This window comes from Oryza sativa, chromosome 6 (genome assembly GCF_034140825.1).
Source record: "Oryza sativa Japonica Group chromosome 6, ASM3414082v1".
Lineage (NCBI taxonomy): Eukaryota > Viridiplantae > Streptophyta > Magnoliopsida > Poales > Poaceae > Oryza > Oryza sativa.
The window spans coordinates 28,941,514-28,962,306 of NC_089040.1; the positions used below are offsets into that span (position 1 = coordinate 28,941,514).

Below are 20,793 nucleotides of genomic sequence, written 5' to 3' on the forward strand. Positions count from 1 at the left end.
ATGAAAATGACCATCAAAGACCAGCTTTACACTTGTTTGAGATACTGGAAATTTTTGTGTGTTCCTGCAGAAACTGAACTTTCTAGTAAAAGGGTAATTTTACCATCCTTTATAAAGTACCTAGAGGTACCATATTTTTTAGTGTAAAAATTTGGTATTTCAAGGTACCAAAAATTTTGAGGTTAATTTGCTCTGGTCCCAAAAAAAAATATCTCGAGATATCGGTACCTTACGGTGATCTAACAATACCCATCCTGCCCAGCTAGATTCAACAATTGGAAACGATTTAATACCGTGAGGTACTGGTAGCTCTAGGTACTTTTTATTGGACCGAAGTAAATCTAAAAAAATTTAGTGAAAAATTTAGATATCTCAAGGTACTTTCTTAAGGACTGTAAAATTTCACCTATTAAAAACTTCTAGCTTGTACAAAATCATTTATGCAATCCTATCAAATTATAATTTAGTACAGTCTGATTTTCCTTGGTGTATGGATTTGTAATTAAGCCATGCGACTAGATATGACAAAGTTTCAATCCTAGTGGCCACCAATGTTAAGTAAACATATTAATAAAAAATTATTAAGTTAAGTACATGTATTAATAAAATTTTATTGAGGTCGTCAGAGATTTACCGCTGGTCTGTTTCTTTAAATGTGTGTGAGACATATTCAAGTGTGTGCGCGATTTACATGCAAGTGATGGTATGTCTCTCCATCAAAAAAAAAAACTCAATCATATTTATGAACCTGGATACATTCGTATTCAGGTTTGTAGCTAGCATTTGTCTCTCTCTCTTTTTTTTTTACAGAGTAGTACTCCGTAGGCCTTAACATGTATTCCCATCAGGGCCTTGTGCAAAATATGTACAACCAGTTTCGTTTCTCTAATGGAAATGAAGGAGGCCTCATCCTCTCTTTCCAAAAGAAAAAAAAAAGGAGTTATCCCACTTTCAGTTTCGAACAAAGATACATGGCTTGTATGGAATTGAAATCAATTTCTGTCCGTTCAAAAGTTTGACCACTTTAATTGTATCAAATGAATGTTATGATTTGCTACCATTTTTTCCCACACTAGTTGAAATTCTATACCACTAAATTTGGTAGTGCCAAAACTCGTCAAGGTTTTAGCATTACTAAATTTAGTCAAAAACTCACCAAAGGTTTTAGCATTTTGATAGAAAAAATTAGTTCCAAATTAAACAAGCCCATATATATTCTTTTCCACTCAACTCGTAGCAGGTTGGAAATTATCACCTCATCCCATAGAGAAAATCCCTTGTATACCCCTGAAAGTTTACCTAATCCCTTCTATATCCTTGAATTTTGCTCAATCCCTTACATACCCCTGGATTTTAGTTTGGATCCCTTCCATGCCCTTTCCGCTAGTTGACCGTTAGTTGACCGTTAAATTCCTATGAAAAAGTCTATTTTACCCTTTGGTATAAATAAGCATATATATAAATTAATAGAGTATATTGTTGGAGCATATAAATTTGTTATATGAGACTATTATGTTTATGAGATAGTTATGCACCATATTATTTGCGATAAATATACTTTTAGATATGACATAAAAAATTAATACTTATTTATTAGTTATTAAAATATTTTTTTAGCATATGTATTCTGATAGTAATAAACAAATCTGTTGTATTACTATGAAAACACATATGCTACATAAAAGAACTTTAACTTTTTATATCATATGTAAAAGTAAATTTGTCACAAATAATATGGTGCATCACATACTCATAAATATAATAGTCTCATCCAATAAATTTTTACATTCCAACAATATACTTCATTAATTTATTATGTTTCTTCGTAGCAAAGGGTAAAATGGACTTTTTCAAAAGAATTTAACGGTCAACTAGTGGAAAGGGCATGAAAGGGATCCAAACTAAAATTCAGGGGTATGTAAGGGATTGAGCAAAATTCAGGGGTATAGAAGAGATTAGATGAACTTTCATGGGTATATAGGGGATTTTCTCCATCCCATATGAAAGTGACTAAGTGATCGAATACTATATCAGAGTCCATGAGCATATATACACACCAGAGACGACAGAGAGTAGTAGCAAAATCGGTTGTGTTTATCTGTTGGCTTTACATACGTACATGCGTGGACGTTGGCAAGAGGAGAGGCAGGCGGCACGCATGTGAAGAGACCGTCTCAATCGCAACCACTAATTTGGAGAACATTCTCTTGTCCTCCCTTGGGGAGAAAGGCCCCAAGTGCTAGCCTCCAATGCGTTACCTCCAAGCTAACCATCCCCATCTCCATCGATGCATTGTCTATCGATCTTTGCCTCCAACTCAATCATCTCCAACCAAACCAACTGCCACTGTGTATAACTATAATTACCTTGCCACTTCACCAATCTAACCATAGCATATATATATCCACTTATCTGATCGTTTAAGCTACAACTGATAAATCGTAGAAAAATGAACGAAACAACTAAAAGTAGTTTATATACAAAACTTTTAGATTTGTTTAATGGTTTAAAAAGTTCATGTTGAAAAGTAGAATACGATGAAGAATATTTTAAAATCAACTCTGAAAATAAGCTTTAAAATAAGTTTTGGATGTTGTTAATAAGCCAACAAACAGACGATGAAAACTACGTACATATGCTTTGTGCTAGCTTTACTTAATTAATCTGCACACTGAAAAATCTTTCTTGCACATGTAGAAAGGTATGCTAGCTAGCTATCTATACTCTTCGTGATCGATCAATAATTCTTCACTTGCATTACATTCCAAGTCTTGCAGGCTGCCACTCACCTTAGCTAATGCCTCTATATATTTGGTCAAAAGATGGATCAGTGGACAGTAACAGGATAATTAAACATGCATGTACATGAGCTTTACTTCTGCTATCTGACAATGACATTGGTCCGTTTAAGTATTTTAGTACCCCCTTCACATTTAATATATAACACCGTCCACTTCATTTGATCAAACTCATCGATAAGATTTTTCTTTATATTTACTTTACAATATTATAATATTGTTAGGTATTATCATTATATTTTAATAAAAAAATAGTGATCGAAGTTGAATTAAAAAATAATAAAGTTAACGGGTGTACGTATACTTAAATACGGAAGTAGAGAATAATATTTGAGGCCAATTAACAAACACCCAAAGAACCAATCGAACAGCTGGGGCAGGAAATACTGATGTTACTACCAGGGTTTACCTTATCATTTGGACCGGGATTACCACCACCCAGCGGTAGCACGATTATCGCGATAATCGCGCGATAATCGTCTAAAATCACACAAAAATCACATCCAAAAATTTGAATTCAAAACTCACGGTTTCAGAGCGATAATCGCACGGTTTACCGCGATAACCGTGATATTTGCACGGTTATCGCGGGATGTGTAGCTGAAATCATGTAAATAAAAAATAAATAGAGAAAAAAAAATCAAAAATACGGTTGGTTATGTGTATAAAACTAATAATTGAGAATAATTGGAATATGTAGGATACTTGAGGCCCAATGTTGTCTTCCTTTTTCCAATTTGTAAACTATTTTCGGTATTGCCCTTAAATTTGAAGTTAGCTTACTCTATTTCAAAAAATTTCTTCACCATTGGTAATTACAAATCAAGAACTACATCCATGATTTTTTTTTCAATTTTTTTCGATTTTTTCTGGAGTTTTGAATTTGGTTAAAATTCATCCAAACCATATCGCTGTTTTCCCTATCATACCCCCACGATAAGCGCGATAACCGCGATAATCATGCGATTATCGCGCGATAATCGTGCCGCACAATAAGTGAAACCCTGGTTACTACAGCTAAAGTCATGGCTGTTTGTTTGTTACCCGGATATGAAATGGTCAAGAAATAACTGCCTCGTCTAAATTGAAGTGCACGATCACATCAGTACATATTTCAGATACTGATTATCCTATATCGTCACAACAACTCTCCCTGCAAAAAGAAGAAAAAAAATCGTTGCACCTACTGTATCCATTTCTTACGAACATCATGCGTGATATAGTAACCTGCTATATCTGCACCTGCTCCTGTAACAAGATCGATGCGGTAGCTACTCGATGATTGTGTTGAAAATTTTCACTGTCTCTGTACATATATGCATGCGTCGATTGACCTACAGTTAGTCCAGGCAGTAAAACCTGATGACCCGTAAAATATATATATTAAAAAAACAAGGATATGTGTATCATGATCACCAGCAGACAGTGAACAGTGGCATGTAATATGGTCCAAATTTGTGGACCGATCGATGTGCATGCAGCTACCAAATTGTTCAGAGACAGCGGCGCCGGCCGGCCAGCCTGAAGACCTATCTGATTCTCAAGTACGTGGAGCCATCATCCTTTTCTCTGATTGGTATTGCTATGGCAATAGCAATCGGTCGATCAAACGAGAGAGAGAGAGAGAGTATAAACGAATCTGGAACGCATCCAACTGCACCGGACAAAATCGACTTCACAATGGAGAAAAATGGAGATCTGAAAGATGCATGCTTTTCTCCCATGTGTCTCTTGCTCTCTTCTTGCAGTAGCTAGCTACTACTACTACTGAAGTGTAGTGTAGTAGTGGAGCAGTGGAGCTTGCGCTGTGGTGCAGCTGCAGCATGGGAATAACTGAATAATGGCCAGGGATTCCCCTACATTTATACTTATATATGTGTACTCTACTCCGTATTTGATTGACCCTGCACTACTACTAGTCTCCATCAAGACTCAAAGAAAGGCCAAGGTTGACAGTACTAGTACACTGCTACTGCATGAGGGGTCTAGGAGAATATGAGTAGAGTATCTCACTGATCACCCTAGCTAGCTCTGGTCAAGGAAGCTTGCAGACTCTCTCTGACCAATTTCCTTGGTCTGAATTAGCCTAAATAGACAGAGAGAAATGATTAAGCAATATGTGTTATTAGTATCTGATATGATAATACATCATGTGTTCTTGTGCCATTGGTGGTGGTTGTTGGTGTGTGGTGCATTGCTGAGAAGGCTACCTTTATTTTGTGCTCTACTCTCTCCGTCTCATAAAGAGTCAATTTCTAGCATACCTAGGTAAAATTAGCAGAAAGTGAGAATAACTAAAATACCCTTAATCATTGTAAAAAGTAGTAAGAGTGATAGGTTGGTAAAGGGTATTGAAGAAATAAAACTTCTCGTTTTACATGCTGAGGGTAAGTAGGAGTGTAGAAGTTAGTTTTTTGTGAGAAAAAATTTAAACTGTAAAAGTTGAGTTTTTTTGGATGGATGGAGTATATATTAAAGTTTCTAGAATTCTACTAGTAGTAGCTAGCAGTATAGTAATAAATATATCATTTTCAGGTATACCAACAAACTAATACAGGTGTATGCAATTATGTACCATGAAAACCTTCCAAACTTTAATTTAGTGCATATGCATGTCAGCATGTGGCCAAAACCAAAATACACAATGTCTGAAGTGCTTTGTTGGCAGCTATAGCTAGCATGCTCATCTTTTTCCCTGCATTTATAGTAAACAATAAAAGAATAACCGTTGGGCAGCAGCAGTAATAAGAACAAATTGAGAGACCAAAAACAAAGCACAAGTTGACACCAACCCTTACCCTTCTATAAATCCAGCTGCTTCTCCCCCCACCTTTGCTTCTACCTCACCCACACCCACTGTTCTTGGCCATAGCTGCCTACTCCCATGGTCTCCTCGTCCTTGCCCTTGTGCTCGATCGATCACCAGCCGAGCTGATTTTTCTCTTCTGCTTGATCTCTACCTCTGACATGCATCTGAAGACCGGAGAGCATCTGCATCTGCCTATATCATCCGGTCATGGATATGGATAGATGACCGGCCTGTTCATGTCTGAAGAAAAATCAAAGGTTTGGTTTTGATCGGCTTGAGAGCGTGCCTGGCTCCCTGTATGCCACTCATGTAGCCCAATCCATGGTGTGTTTGGATGCTGTGGGTGGCGTGCAAGGAGCCAAGCATGCGTGCCATGATCTCTCTTTCTGCCTTAATTCAGTTTCAGACATGTGTAGTTGGATTTGTTTCCTCTAGGTGTTCATGTTAATTACATATTTCATGTTGATTTTGCCCGTTTGGATATGTGTTTGTCTGCTTGGTTTCGAATTGTTTTAGCAGGGGGGCAGAACTAATCAAGGATACTGCAAATCGTTGGAATTAATTTCTTGTTCAATCTTGATCCAGATAACTATGAGAGCTTTTAATCACAACGAGAAAAGGTAATCTCTCTCTATCAGCTGCCCCTTTTTCTTCTACTAGTTTATATTTAGATCGCATTCATACTCTTGACTAGCTCGCTGCAGTTTATTTGCATATGTTTTCCCAGCAAGATCTAATTAGATACTTAGATGAGATTTGGACTGTATGGTAATTTTGTTACTTCTCCTTGCGCATTTGTATTTCTGTTTATTTGTATTTATTCTCTGCTAGTACTGGAGTACTTGTTATGTTGCGTGTAATTAATTAAGCAATGTTAATTAAGTAAATTGTTAATGTACATACATACATGAGGTCATTTCTTGGTTTTCGTCTTGTACTTTAGTTCTTGAATTGTTCACTGGGCTGGCACTTAGAAAAAGCATAACGATTTAGTTTAATTGAGAAATGCCTATGGGTCTTCCCGGCTAGCTCCATAAGGTTGTCGGCTAGATGACCTGGATTCGAAGCTTCACAACTTCTAATTATTTGATATTAGGTCATTCCCTAATATTCACGTCTTTTTATTTAGTTTAATTCTTTTTTCAAAGAAAAAACTGACACGTATTTAAATTTCTGCTAGAAATGGCCATCTGTGGGATAGGGATAGAAAGCTTCAGTTACTAGTACACACTAGCTAGTTGTTTGTTTGATTTGGCCAAGAAATCTGAAGAGATATGGATTGTGTTCTTTGAAATTCATTACCTTTCTTCACTGTACTTATCGTGTGCGGTCATCCATGCTTGGACGAATTTCTTCTCTCTTTCTTAAGATCAAAGATTAAGCACCCATCATATTGTGCCTTAAGTACGTAATCCAATAAAGTTCAACATTAGGTTTGGCTCCTTAATTTGTACACTTAATTATTACATATGCGCTTCCAATTTTTAGATGAATAATGATTCTTTTGCAGCAAGATAAACTTAAACACACACAGGTGAAACTTTTAGATGGAAGGTACACTTGCTCTGACGGTAGCAAAAGTTGATCATGCCCTACTTTAGCTGTAACATGAGACATGTCAGCATATGCTTACATGCATGAATCAGCAGGGCTACAGTTTTATTATTTGCTTTGACAGCTTTCTCTCAACAATCATTCTCATTATATTTTTTATCCTAGGCTCCTTAGGAACATAGTAATTTTACAGGATTTTTGCTGAAATCGATCAGTTCAGTTCCCGCAAAATTCCACTGAAAATTAATCCTCTACTCCAAAGGCCTCTCTCTCTCTCTCTCTCTCTCTCACGTAGGATTTGCCACTGAGGTCTCAGCATCAATGGTGGCAAATTCTAGGTTTTGATTAATTTTTTAGATAATGAGGTTTTGATTAATTAGAAAACTATGCAGTGCATTGTATCAGAATGACAGATATAACATCAATTCATGTAGATAACTAAAGAACCTCTTATATATCTATCTCTGGGGTAGTACTAGTGATTTAAGTAGTACTGTAATCGGGCTTTGCTGATGCGAACTTCCTCTGAAACTTTTGCTAGCTAAAACCAAAATGCGGGACTGATGATCAGCATGGAGAGCAGCCTCAATTTATTTGTAGACGCTCAAGATTACTTGCAGATCTGTCAGAAGTAATACTGCCACAATGAGGATGTTTTATGGTTATATAGGCTAAAATATATATGAGTAATATTCCATGCATGTCTATCAGCATTGTAACTAGCTATACAGGATAAAAATTCACAAAAATTCATACAGAATCTCTCTTCGATATATTCCCTACTAGCAGATAGCTGAACCCTGAATAGAGCTTTGCAAGGTTGCAGTTAGCAGGTACAAGGCTCTGAGAGGAGTACAAACGAGTACTTTCCAATATATGCATTTGTCTGATAGATATGTACACAGTGACACAGTTTGTGATGCTGCTGGTAAAAGTCGTTCACTTCTGAAACTTGCTGAATCAGCTGCAGTTCGTTCTGCAAAGTTAAAATTGCACTCCGCTGCTCCAATTAAGCGAGCAAGCTTCTGTATCCATGCATCTTGAATTAAACTATACTCAAGCTTCTATACACGCTTTTTTTTTTGTAGGGAACAAAAAATGTGGGATTCGATGCTAAGGAGAAACTTAGCATCACAGAGAGGAAAAATGGTGAGAAAACCCACGCACGAGAGGGGACTCGAACTCAGACACACCTTAAGTTTTACCTCCTTATACCCGACATATATCTTTTCATAAAAGAAAGTGAGAGTACCCAAACTAACCTTAATATGTTGGAATATAATAGAAAACTTTTTTTTATGTTTGATTTTTTTATCTCTTCGGTTTTTTAAGGTACGACTGTACGGCGTACATGCCTCTCACTAGATATACAAGCGTACAAATGCATAGCCAATATTACTTATATGTTGACATAGAGGTAATATACAAAGTCTCGCTATTGCCAATCGTAAACTTGTTTTCTATCCCTACAAAGATTATATGAAAATGGTTACATGCATGCACCGCAGAATAAGGCATCGACCATTTGGAATATATGAAGTCCTGCAAAAACTGAATTATTTTATACTCGTATACTCCCTCTATCTCATAATATAAGGCGTGGTCAAAGTTGGTATGGTCTCCAAAACAAATCTTTAGCTTATAATTTTTTATATACTATAAGGTTTGTAGCAACAAAATTATAATCATATGAAAGTAAATTTAAATCTCAATATAATGATATAATTTTTAACAAATAAAATTTATTTCATATTATACTAAGTGCTGGTTAAATGTTTTAAAGATTGAATCTTGAAATACGTGCGCGTCTTATATTATGGGATGGAGGGAGAACTTGTGAAAATCATGTGAAATTTCTACATTTCCAAAATGTTCAAATTTGTTTTCAATTAGGCCTTGTTTAGTTCCGTTCCCAAAACAAAAAAATTTCACCCATCACATTAAATGTTTGGACACATGCATGGAGTATTAAATGTAGACGAAAAAAACCAATTACACAGTTTGCGTGCAAATTGCGAGACGAATCTTTTAAGCCTAATTGCGCCATGATTTGACAATGTGGTGCTACAATAAATATTTGATAATGATGGATTAATTAGGCTTAATAAATTCGTCTCGCAGTTTACTTGTGGAATCTGTAATTTGTTTTATTATTAGACTATGTTTAATACTTCAAATGCGTATCCGTATATCCAATGTGACAACCAAACCCAAAAATTCTCCCCAACTAAACACAGCCTTAGGGTCTGTTTGGGGGAGCTTAAGATTCTGAGAAGCAGCTGCTGAGAAGCTAGCTGGTAAAAATTTGGAGAAGCTGGAAAACCCAGCTTCTAGCTTGTTCATTTTCTAGATTCTACAACTACAGATTCTTAGAATCTAGGTAAAAAGCTAAATTGTTTGAGGGAGCTTCTGGTAACTGGAGATTCTATAAGAAGATGTAGCTGCTAGAAGCTCCCTAAACAAGCCCTTAGTATGACTTAAACATGATCGTTGGGTAGATAGAGTAGGAGTGTCTGATCATGACATGACCATATATGCGTGTGTACATATAATATCAGTGCATATGTGTATACCGCAATTGCCATAGTCGTAGTTAGCTCCATGCTCCTTGGTGCTTGGGGCCAAGCCAAGCACGATGGTACTCTTCTCTTCCCTTCCACCTGAGCTGCAAATGCATGTGGTGGCCCCACATCTCCCAGGTCTACTAGAGAGGACCTGTTTGTGCATTTGTGCTTGTTCACTTGTGCAATGCAATCAGAGAGAGAGAGAGGAGGTTAGCTTTGGCTATGGTAAGGGTAGCCATGCATGCACGCTTCAAGGATTCTTCATCAGCTTTCTCTCCTTCCAAGGCCTGCATCTGCAAGATGTCCTCCAAAAGGCATCAAAGGGTGTGGGGGAAAGAAATTCCTCCTCTCCTCATCTCGTGCTGTGTGTGATGCGTCGCTGCGCTGCGACTGCGATGGATGGCTCCACGCTCTGTCCGCATCTCTCTCTCTCTCTCTCTTTCTGCTCACCATCATCGATCGAGTGCGGCATGCTGAATTGCAGAGAGATAGGAGTACATCGTCGTAGGATGGAGCAGTAGACGAGCTACGAGCTACTAGCTACATACTGCATGATGATATGTTGTGTTGCTGTTCAAGTATGTTCAGTTCTGTCTACGAGCAAGCGAAGTGATCAGCAACCCCATTCTACTATATATATCCAACACGCCGGTGGGTGGAATCTGGAATTATACGGTGTCCAGAAGACCAGAACTGGTGCATATATACTCCCTCCGTTCTATAAAAAAATAATCTAGTACTTAATATGATATATACTAGTAATACAAATCTAGACAGTTAGAATGTATCACATGGTCATTGACACATGTAGTACACTATTGCAACTCTGAACTCTACCAGCAGGAGAAGGAGATGACGTCGGTGGAGTTGACCTCCTCGTCGGCGGTGAGGAACCCGTGCGCCTTTCTCGATGGTCCTGGTCGGTGGCAGTGGTGCTCAGGCCATCCCCTCGCCGGGCTTGAGCACCACCGCCGTTGCCGCCTTCTCGCCGGGATGGAGCTCCGTCGCTTGCCCAAACGTTTCTGTTGATTCCAAATAGAGTCAAAAAATAAAATACATTTAGCTTTTGATTGTATGTAGTAGTTAATTAACCAAATCCCATGACATGTATGGGACATGGTCCATTCCTATCATCCCCTTCATGTCTTACCCAAAATTTCAAATCGGAGAATCTTGGGTTCTTAGGGCATCCACACACGGATGCGGGTCGACTGCAGTACTGCATGTGCAGTAACTGCTCACTGACATGTGGGCCCCATAGCCCCTCGGGCCCACATGTCAGTGAGCAGTACTGCATGTAGTACTGCACATGCAGTACTGTGGGGGATCTCAGTTGCATCCACACTAGTCTGCCTCTTGAGGTTATCTATTTACAACTCCAACTCATCTGAAGACCCTCTAGGGCAAATGTATGAACTCGGGAAGGAGACATGTATGACTATGTTGGAAGGCTTGCACTTCCTCCCCAAGTTCGGATGGAGATTCTCAAATAGAGTTCAATTCTTTTATCTTGTGTTATGTCTTTTAGTTTATATTTTCTTTACATCATGTCAGTGTGTGCTGAGTTTGTTTATGTGTGGACTTTATAATAATTGGTTGTAACTCGTTGAGCAAAGACCCGAATGTTATTCCATTATTAAAAAAACAAACCTATGATGAATGGATTAGGATCAGGTGTAGTCGATAGTGTGACTGTAACTTGTGTAATTTGTGCAGGTGGAGGAATCTCTCCCTCCTTGTGACCTTCAGAATAAACTCATCTGAGGACAATACTAGGGACATTTGATAATATGTCATTCTTATTATATGAGTTTACCTTTAGAATTATTTATTAATCCCTCTGTTTTAGGTTATAAGATGTTTTGACTTTGCTCAAAGTCAAACTGCTTCAAGTTTAACTAAGTTTATAGACAAATATAGTAATATTTACATTAGCAAATTAGTTTTATTAAATTAATAATAAAATATATTTTATAATAAATTTATCTTGGATTAAAAATATTACTATTTTTTCTATAAACTTGGTTAAATTTGAAGCATTTTGATTTTGACTAAAGTCAAAACATCTTATAAACTTGAAACAGAGGGAGTATAATTTCTTACCACATCTCTACCCTCATAAGTCAAAATTTGTTCTTGTACATAGTTTTAGTGTCCATGCATGTTTTCTCTTCAGGGGCTGTTTGGTGTGGAGGATTTTCAAAGGAAAATAAATGGAATTCATAACCATAGTTTTTATTTTACCTATAGGGTGTTTGGAATAGAGGAATGGACCCGAGAAGCGTTTGGAAAACTTTCCAAAGTTTTCTCTATTCTTGTATTATTCTAATGCAAATCAAAGGAAAAGAAAATTGATCTCAAATCTGAGGAAGATTTTCCCTTAGAAGAGAAAGAAATAATGAGGTGAGCTTGAGAGTTAAAAAGAAATACATTACCTTGTTAGTTTAAGAAACTCTAAAATTCCTATACCCCAAACACCATCTATATAAAGTTTCATGTTTTTATTTCAATCATTTGTTCTGTACTTTTATTCATGTGTTTTATTTTCTCTCAATCCAAATAGGGCCACATTTTTTTCTCCACATAGGATTTTGATGATGTGCCAAAACTAGGATGACCTGTCATGGGCATTGGGCTCAAATATATCCCATTTTACTTCCATATAATCCTTGCACGTGGCATGGCCTAGGGGTGGCACCGTTGGACATTCCTTCAGTGTCACCTGTGTGGGCTGTACAAGACTACATGCACCACTAGGGAGTGTACTCGCGAGCATATGTATGTGGTGTGCTTGTCTAGGGGTATTTGTGCATGTGTATTTTTTTATGTAATTATAAAAAAATTAGAGTATGTGTTACTAACCATTTCCTTTCTTTTATTAATCCAAGAATTCCTAGCCTATATATATTGTTTTATTGAATGAGTGATACATAGGCATAGCAGAAAATGTATCTCTAATAGAGAGTGTCATCGGTGTATGGTGGAATCGTACATGCATGATTACACCCACCAGGTTTTTTAAAAAGATGAATATTAGGAAAAAAATCTAATATCAAATAAATAGAATTGGTGATGCTTCGAGTCTAAGCTGGTTAGCCCACCATCTTATAGAGCTAGCTGAAAGATCACTAGACGTTTCTCCCCACTAGGTTTAAAATGTGCTCATAAATTATTTTATTAGTGTAAACACCGAAAGTTATACTTGGTTTGTCCAAATGTTAGTCTCAATTAGAGCAAAGGTCACGGGCTCCAAAAGGCTAGCTTAATTAAAGCATTGAGAGCATGTTTCAAAAGTTGATGAGTGCGCGCTTGGCATAAATATATATATATATATATATATATATATATATATATATATATATATATATATATATATATATATATATATATATATATATATATATATATATATATATATATATATATATATATATATATATATATATATATATATATATATATATATATATATATATATATATATTTCCTTTTGAATTTAGACATTTTTTAATATAAAGGAAGTTTGAATTGGACAACTAATTTTCTGCTGAGGCTTGTTGCGCTCGTGGCACTGACTAAGGGGGTGTTTAGATGGAACTAAAACTTACTTTTTAGCCCATGTCACATCAGATGTTTGGACGCTAATTTAGAGTATTAAACATGGACTAATAAAAAACTAATTTCATAAATGAGAGCTAATCTGCGAGACGAATTTTTTAAGCCTAATTAATCCATAATTATCAAAAATTTACTGTAGCATCACATTGTCAAAATCATGGCGTAATTAGACTCAAAAGATTCGTCTCGCGAATTAGTCCAAGCTTATGGAATGGGTTTTGTAATTAGTGTATGTTTAATACTCCAAATTAGTATCCAAACATCCGATGTGCCAGGGACTATTCTAAGTCCCTGGAAACCAAACAGCCCCTAAGCCAATCAATTAGCAGGCATCTTTACTCCTAACATACAACTATATTGACAAGTGTGCCAACTCAGTGGGTGTACTCATCAGTTCATCCGTGATTTCAGCCATTTGTTCCAATAAAAATGCACAGATGTAGCTTTCATGGAGTGGAAGATCAGGGTTGCATCTTTCCTCTCATTCTTACAGTTGCTAATGAAATCATTAGTAAACTAAGCAATACGCTTTATGGCATTGTTTTTGGACAGAGCCAAGGACAAACGACATGACTTTAAATTTTTAATATATATAAAATATGTGCATGCCTAGATAACACATGAATCAAGAACACTAGTCAAAATATGTTCAGATGTGATGGATCATGCATGGGTGTTGAGTGGACCTGCAGATTCTAGTACTTCACATAAGAGTATATGCTACTCCTAGATTAATTAACCAAGATCCCGGCCTGAATTGAAGTCATTGCTTGGAGTGGGCCAATGTGCTTGCTGCACAGCTTATTTTTTTCAAGAATGACCAAAAGAATTACATGTTAATATATTATAAGAAGAGAGCAAAGTTTAGTTACGCAACGCAAACGGTCAGAAAAGCCGTTGTCAGGGGCCAAGGAAAAAAAAAAGAAACCAAAAACAAATACAGAAAAGATTAGCCACTGAGAAAGAAAAACTCGTTTCTGGACATCTGCAGATGCATTCTTTCTTTGAAGGACAGGTTTTTCTGGCAAAAAATAAAAAGAACTTCAGTTGGATGAACTAATTAAGCAGAAGCCCTAATGTACAATTCCTGGCTTAACCTGCCCATAATTGAGGTAAATAATCGTCGCCACTACATTGTCTCGGCCTAATGGAAGTTAAAAATGTCTTGACTGAATATGAGAAGCTGTAGCTGCAAAGTTCAGAAATCGAATACCCTGATGAATGCTGCATGCCATCCTGGCTTTCCAGTGCTCCCTTTCTGAGCTGAGCCCCTAGCTGCTCATGTCTTTCTGGTGCCTGCCATCTGCCATTGTCACACTGCCTCATGGGCCCCACCTGTCAGTGACACATGGGAGTGGCAGTGTGTGCGTGTCATCTGAAGAACCCATTATATCCTGTGGCCATGTTAGAGTCTTCAGTTTAGCCGGTCCCTTCCATCTTCTCCTTGCAGATGATGATGGATGCTTTGCTTCTGCTGCATGCTATCCTGCCTGCTTGATCCAACGTCGCCTGCGACCATGTCGGAAGCTTACGAGACACCGGCTGCCGCTCTAACCTAATTCCACTGCAGATGAGAGGGGCCCTGCAAGCTTTGTGTACGTCCATGTCTGTGCCTGATGGCATCCTGTTCCTGTCCATGCCTGTGCATACCACAGATGCAGGCTGAGAAGAGAAGAAACTGCTCACAAGATACACAGAAACTTGGGGCTAAGTACAGGACAGAATGTGCACAGCACACACACATTGTGAAGGAAATTGAACTAATTGCATTTAATAGTATTCTGAAGCACAGTTCTCAGTTGGAATGTATGCAACTTCCTTTCCAGGCTTTCAGCAATTCACTGGAGTAGTGGTTTCTTGATGACACTTTGACAATTGACAGAGTTAATTCAGGACAGAAATGGGCTGTATATATATATATATATATATGTGTGTGTGTGTGTGTGTGTGTGTGACTCAGCAATGTGTTCAGGCTCAGTGAATGGGGATGATGCAAATTCTACATAAAGATCATGCAAGCACAAAAAATGAAGATAATATCGTCTACGCTACGGTTTTCCTCTACACAACTTTACACTTTCAGAAAGAGACCCATCAGTCGCGGTCCGATATGGCGGTGACCGTGATGGAGGTGCGCGTCGTCTCCTGAGACGACGAGGGAGTTGAGCGCGCCATGATGGAGGTCAACAGTGAGGAGGAGGATGTGGCCTTGCTCCTGAGCTTGAGGTCCCTGAAATCCCTGATTACATCAGGCTTGCTGATCTTCTCTTTGTCGACCTCCATCTCGCCTGTCAGCATGCTGATGACCATTGACATGGTGGGTCGACGTTTCGAGATGTCCTGGGTGCACAAAAGACCGACTTTCAAGAATCTGCAGGCTTCGTCGACATCCACGTCATCGACCATAGAGCTGTCTATGGCCTTCTCCAAACACCCCTGATCATAACATTTCCATGTCTGCAAAGGGAAGACCATGTGGTCATCAACATTTGGGTAACATACGTACCGTTGGATGACAAAACCCAAAGTTATAGCAAGATTTGTCCCTGAATAACACATGGGAATCATGACATTTGTGGTACTGTGATGCATACAATGGTAGCTAAGCATGGAAGACTTGCCCTAGAGTGAGCTAATTTAGAACTCTTAACATCATCATTGAACTCTTAAAATAAAAATTAAGTTGCAGTAACAAGCCAACAGCTGTACAACATTTAGCCTCAAACTGAAAAGTTCGGTACATCATATCTTGTCCAAGAAGCGAGATGCTTGTATTTCAAATAGAAAAAAGCATACCTTCTCAAGAAGGATCTGGTCTTCGTAGGGCAATTTTGTGTCAGTGTTGCATCTTCCACTAACTATTTCCACAAGAAGAACACCAAAGCTGTAAACATCTGACTTGCGTGTCACTTGTCCTCGGATGGCATATTCAGGAGCCAAGTAACCTCTGAAAGCAAAACCACAATATAAAGAAAGGAAGAGAAGGGTATAGCAGGGTGTACATATAGTTCTTAAGTTATCACAGACTAGTTTATTTTTTTACTCCATTTCATTTGCACTCTTTATTTTGATACACAGCAGGTTTCAAGACATATGGAGAGCAAAATCCGATGACCATAGTGAGTAATAGTATACTCTCTTCTCCAGTAAGTTTGATGGACTAGGACTATAGATGCTAGCATCCAAATCACTACCTACAAATAACTACCAAACCAGATATATGCTATTACTTACAGTGTTCCTGCGACTCTTGTACTAACATGTGATGCATCTGAAGGCAGAAGCTTCGCTAAACCAAAATCAGAAATTTTTGGCGTGAGGTCCTTATCAAGAAGTATATTGCTCGCCTTGATGTCACGGTGAACAATGTGAGGCCGGACACCATCATGGAGGAATGCTAGTCCCTTGGCAACACCGATGCATATATTTACTCGAGCCCTCCAGTTGAACTGTATGTTACTTTGCCTAGAACCTTAAAATGTAGCAAGCAGAAGGTTTTAGAGCATATGCATATTTTCCCAAGGAGAAAAGAATACAGAGGATTCAGTAAAGACAAACTACCTAGAAGGGTATGTGCAAGGCTATTGTTTTCAAGATAATTGTACACAAGGATTCTGTGCCTCCCTTCCACACAACAGCCATGCAGTTTGACAAGATTCTCATGTGAAATGTCAGAGATTGCCATAAGTTCATTAAGGAACTCCTTCACACCTTGTCTAGATTGTAACGACAGCAACTTCACAGCAACATCTGTTCCATCCTTGAGAGTTCCCTGAAATAATAAGCTGGCAAATGTCAAACACATGTAATATACTCTAGTACAGTATGCAATGGTAAATGTATAACCTTGTATACAGGTCCAAAACCTCCCTCACCAATCTTATTGGATTGGTCAAAATTCAGTGTTGCCTTAGCCAGCTCCTTATAGCTGTATCTTGTTATGTTCTCAGCACCAGAGAAGACTGTGGAAGTAAAGTTAAATGTTACAGAGAGATGCTGGCTGATGAAATGTTCAGGAAGGACATATCATAATCCAGAATTTCAGATTGTGAAATCGTACAAAAATTTTGGTGTAAAATTGGTAACCTTCATTATATGGATCACTTTGTTGCTGCCCGGTCCTTGACCTCTTGAAAAAGAGAGAAAAACAACTCATCACTGAGATGTTTCAAGCTATGGAAAACACAGCTGTGTTGTGCCTGGCTTAATTGAGATGTTGTTCGATGTATGCACACAGAGATCATAGATGTTCAGCAACAGCCATTGTATCCTGACATAGAAGAATATAAATAGATGTCAGTGCTGCCTATAAAAAGTAAAGATACAAACAGCATGCTAGGCTGCCGGTAGCATGTCCTCTCAAACATTAGCTCAATGTATACATTAGAGTCAAACAGCAAACAGAATGGCAGGAACTGCAACTAAGAGAATAACCAATGTAACTTGGTAATCATGAAAAATGAAACAACAACTTCATGTTACTAAAAACATTACATAGCATTGACACAGAACGCATCACAGTGCAAAAGAAAATAAGTGACATGTAAGCGAAGGTGAAGTGGTTATGGGAATTTTACATTTTGTTTGATAAGAACCAGGCAACTAGGAGGCCTTAAGAAAAATTCTTGGATTAACCCTACAGAAATTTCTCAAAAAGTTATCTTGAATTCTTGATTAGCAGATGATCACAAAAAAAATCTTCTTGTTATGTGTATTACAATGACAGGTTTGCACAGTTACAAAGAAAAAAACTAAAGTTTCAAGTATAGTATTTTCGAAAGTACCCAAGTCCCATTGGCACACAAACTACGTTGGACATTGCTTAGCTTAAAGTTCAAACATGGGCAGCAAAGTCAATAATATAGAAAGCAGTTTCAGCTCCACCAATCCAACACATGTGGAGTTTTAACTGTTGCAAACACAGAAATATACGGATGCAGTTAAAATGCGCTAGCTTAGTAATTATCATTGATTAGAGATATTGCAATTCAATGCGCAATACCAATTTAGGTGAACTTTCAAGAACGGAAGTCGTCCAGGACCACTACACTACTACAGCATTTTCCATACATCAAATGGTCTCCTAGTGGCTATACACCTTTCTTGTCATCTTGGTGTAGGCATCAACATCATGACCATTCCTACATGGATAAGCACCGAACAAACCTAACGAAAAATAACAGTACAGGTTTTTTTCATGAAAGAACAAGAAGAGAAGACACCCTACCCAAACTGGATCAATCAATAACAAAAGGGTATCTTCCGGGACCGGAGGCACATCATTTGCTTTCATCGTGATGCAGAACAAGGGATTGTAACCCATGCCCCATGCCCCCATGGAAGTGGCACTGAACAGTCACATGACAGAATATCTATGCTGGTATCTAGTACGGAGTGATTGATTACTGCAAGTAAGCAACGTATGATTGGGTTCAACTTGCACAGATACAATCATACAAACACTATTCAAGTCCAACTCGCCAATTATATGTGCTAATCGCATTACTTTTCTTCCCCAACTCCCTAAATCGTATTGCAAGCTATCAAAAGTTTCATCAATTATGATACTGATGATGAACAGAAGTACAGAACCCCCCCCCCCCCCCCAAGAATAAATTCTGCTAAATTAAAATCTCATCACTAAAGTTCACGAATTTTTGAACTCACTCCTATTTGATCATTAATACTGAACACCTGAACCGTCTCCCTTGTCCAAGAAAAAGGAAAAAAACTAAAGATCGAATATTTTTCCTACTACAAAAATCCACACTGAACAGATAGGCTCACCTCGATCCAAGCGGCGAAACCGACGATCTCCAGTCGAAACCGGCAAGCGAGAAAGATCGAAGAACCCGACGGCTTCCGCCTCCGGCGCCAGTCGAGACCCGGCCGGCCCACGCCGCGCGCGGCAGAGGAAAATCTCTGCTCCGGCAGATTGAAAAATGGCAGGTTTTTCTTCTCGCCCCGAAGCGAAAAAACAAAACGAAGAGAGATAGAGAGGAAAGAGAGGGAAAGGAGGAGAGAGTAGAGAGAGAGAGCAAAGGCGATTGTATTAAGAAACCAGCAATGAAGAACGCCGCTGTCAAAAGCGTTGACTAGTTAAGTGCTCCTTCCGTTTCACAAGGTAAGTCAATTATAACATTTCCCATATTCGTATTGACTAATGAATCTAGACACACGGATATAAAAAATACTAGAATAACTAAGTAGCTATCCGTCCAAGCCACGAGCCGGACACAAGCATGATGAGCTCGAGCTGAGCTCCAAGCTCGCTGGCTCGGCTCGGCCGCGTAGCACACCACTAGGGGCCCCCATTGGAAGAAGCTTCGGTGGTGCTGGTCACTAACATAGACAGGGTGTGTTTAGACGTTGGGTTTAAAGTTTTGGCGTGTCACATCGGGTATTATATAAGGTGTTGTATGAGTTGTCTGGTATTAATAAAAAACTAATTGCAGAATCCGTCAGTAAACCGCGAGACGAATTTATTAAGTCTAATTAATCCATCATTAGCAAATGTTTACTGTAACACCACATTATAAAATCATGGAGCAACTAGGCTTAAAAGATTCGTCTCGCAAATTAGTCGCAATCTGTGTAATTAGTTATTTTTTAGCCTATATTTAATACTTTATGTAGGTGTTCAAACGTTCGATGTGATAAGGTGTAAATTTTTTGAGTGGGATTTAAAGAGGCCCTACAAATGAAATGTGATTCTTTCTAGCGCAGGAATGTAGACAAAGCTCTATTCAGATTTGTTGTACTATAAGATATCATATCCCCTTCTAGATTAAGCTTTTCTGAGAGGGAGAGAGTAGATCCTTACTGTATTGTTTGGTGTTGTAGTAGTGACTAACTTGTGAGTTTGAGTCCGAATGTATACATCAGTGTCTACACACCATAGTTTGTAGCTTGTATGGTCGGCTTGTATAACCATTAGCGTATAATGAATTGAGTATGGGTAATTTTAAACTTCAAAAATGTATTAAATTGATTCTTTAAAACAACTTTCGTAAAAAACTTTTTAGAAACACGTGTCTTGATAGTCTGGGAATCGTACGTGTGATGTGTTCAGCAAAAGCAAATGAGTGAAAAGATCTCTCTTTTTCACACGAAAGCTTTCAAAACTATCAAACAACGTGTGTTTTCAGAAGTTTTCTTTAAGATAGTTGTTTTAAAAAAAATATTAATCTACTTTAAGTTTAAAGTAATTAATATTTAATTAATTATATGTTAATTAGTGGTTCAACTCGTTTAATACGTCTTCTCGATCTTTTCTAATTCTCTCATCTTAAAACACTCTCTCGGATAAATCTGTTATACGTACGTGCATCTGCCATAGAGTTCGTGATGGTTTACGCGAAACAATGACTCGATTGATCAGAAGCTATAGCGATCGTGAAGATCAGGAGCTTCCTGGAAGGGATAATTTTTTTTTTTTTGGGATTAGTTG

At 38.0% G+C, this 20,793-nt stretch overlaps 1 protein-coding gene and 1 long non-coding RNA gene across 4 annotated transcripts; one reads left to right on the forward strand and one right to left on the reverse strand.

Annotated features, from left to right (window-relative positions):
* Window positions 1–5,567: 5,567 nt before the first annotated feature.
* On the forward strand, window positions 5,568–11,233 carry LOC107281176 (uncharacterized). 2 transcript variants are annotated; one of them, XR_010742248.1, is made up of 3 exons: window positions 5,577–6,227; window positions 7,703–10,421; window positions 10,566–11,233. It is a non-coding gene; the product is annotated as an uncharacterized lncRNA (long non-coding RNA). The 2 variants fall into 2 exon arrangements; XR_001546421.3 differs by having other exon boundaries at window positions 5,568–6,227; window positions 7,703–11,233.
* A 3,853-nt stretch (window positions 11,234–15,086) lies between these two features.
* On the reverse strand, window positions 15,087–19,369 carry LOC4341832 (cold-responsive protein kinase 1). 2 transcript variants are annotated; one of them, XM_015785772.3, is made up of 7 exons: window positions 19,131–19,369; window positions 17,430–17,613; window positions 17,190–17,305; window positions 16,905–17,115; window positions 16,578–16,815; window positions 16,140–16,290; window positions 15,087–15,800 (listed from the first exon to the last, which is right to left on the reverse strand). In XM_015785772.3, the coding sequence occupies exons 2-7, from the start codon at window positions 17,497–17,499 to the stop codon at window positions 15,438–15,440; spliced, it is 1,149 nt and encodes a 382-aa protein (XP_015641258.1). In that variant the 5' UTR covers window positions 17,500–17,613; window positions 19,131–19,369; the 3' UTR covers window positions 15,087–15,437. The 2 variants fall into 2 exon arrangements, with proteins under 2 accessions (XP_015641258.1, XP_066168040.1); XM_066311943.1 differs by having other exon boundaries at window positions 17,404–17,613.
* Window positions 19,370–20,793: the final 1,424 nt, after the last annotated feature.

What these genes read in the sequence shown, in the direction of transcription:
- LOC4341832 (XM_015785772.3), bottom strand. Translation starts at nt 17,499, where the DNA reads ATGAGTTGTTTTTCTCTCTTTTTCAAGAGGTCAAGGACCGGGCAGCAA. An exon ending in AAGTGATCCATATAATGAAG is followed by an intron (nt 17,306 to 17,429) that starts GTTACCAATTTT and finishes TTACTTCCACAG; the next exon opens with TCTTCTCTGGTGCTGAGAAC. An exon ending in ACAAGAGTCGCAGGAACACT is followed by an intron (nt 16,291 to 16,577) that starts GTAAGTAATAGC and finishes TTTTGCTTTCAG; the next exon opens with AGGTTACTTGGCTCCTGAAT.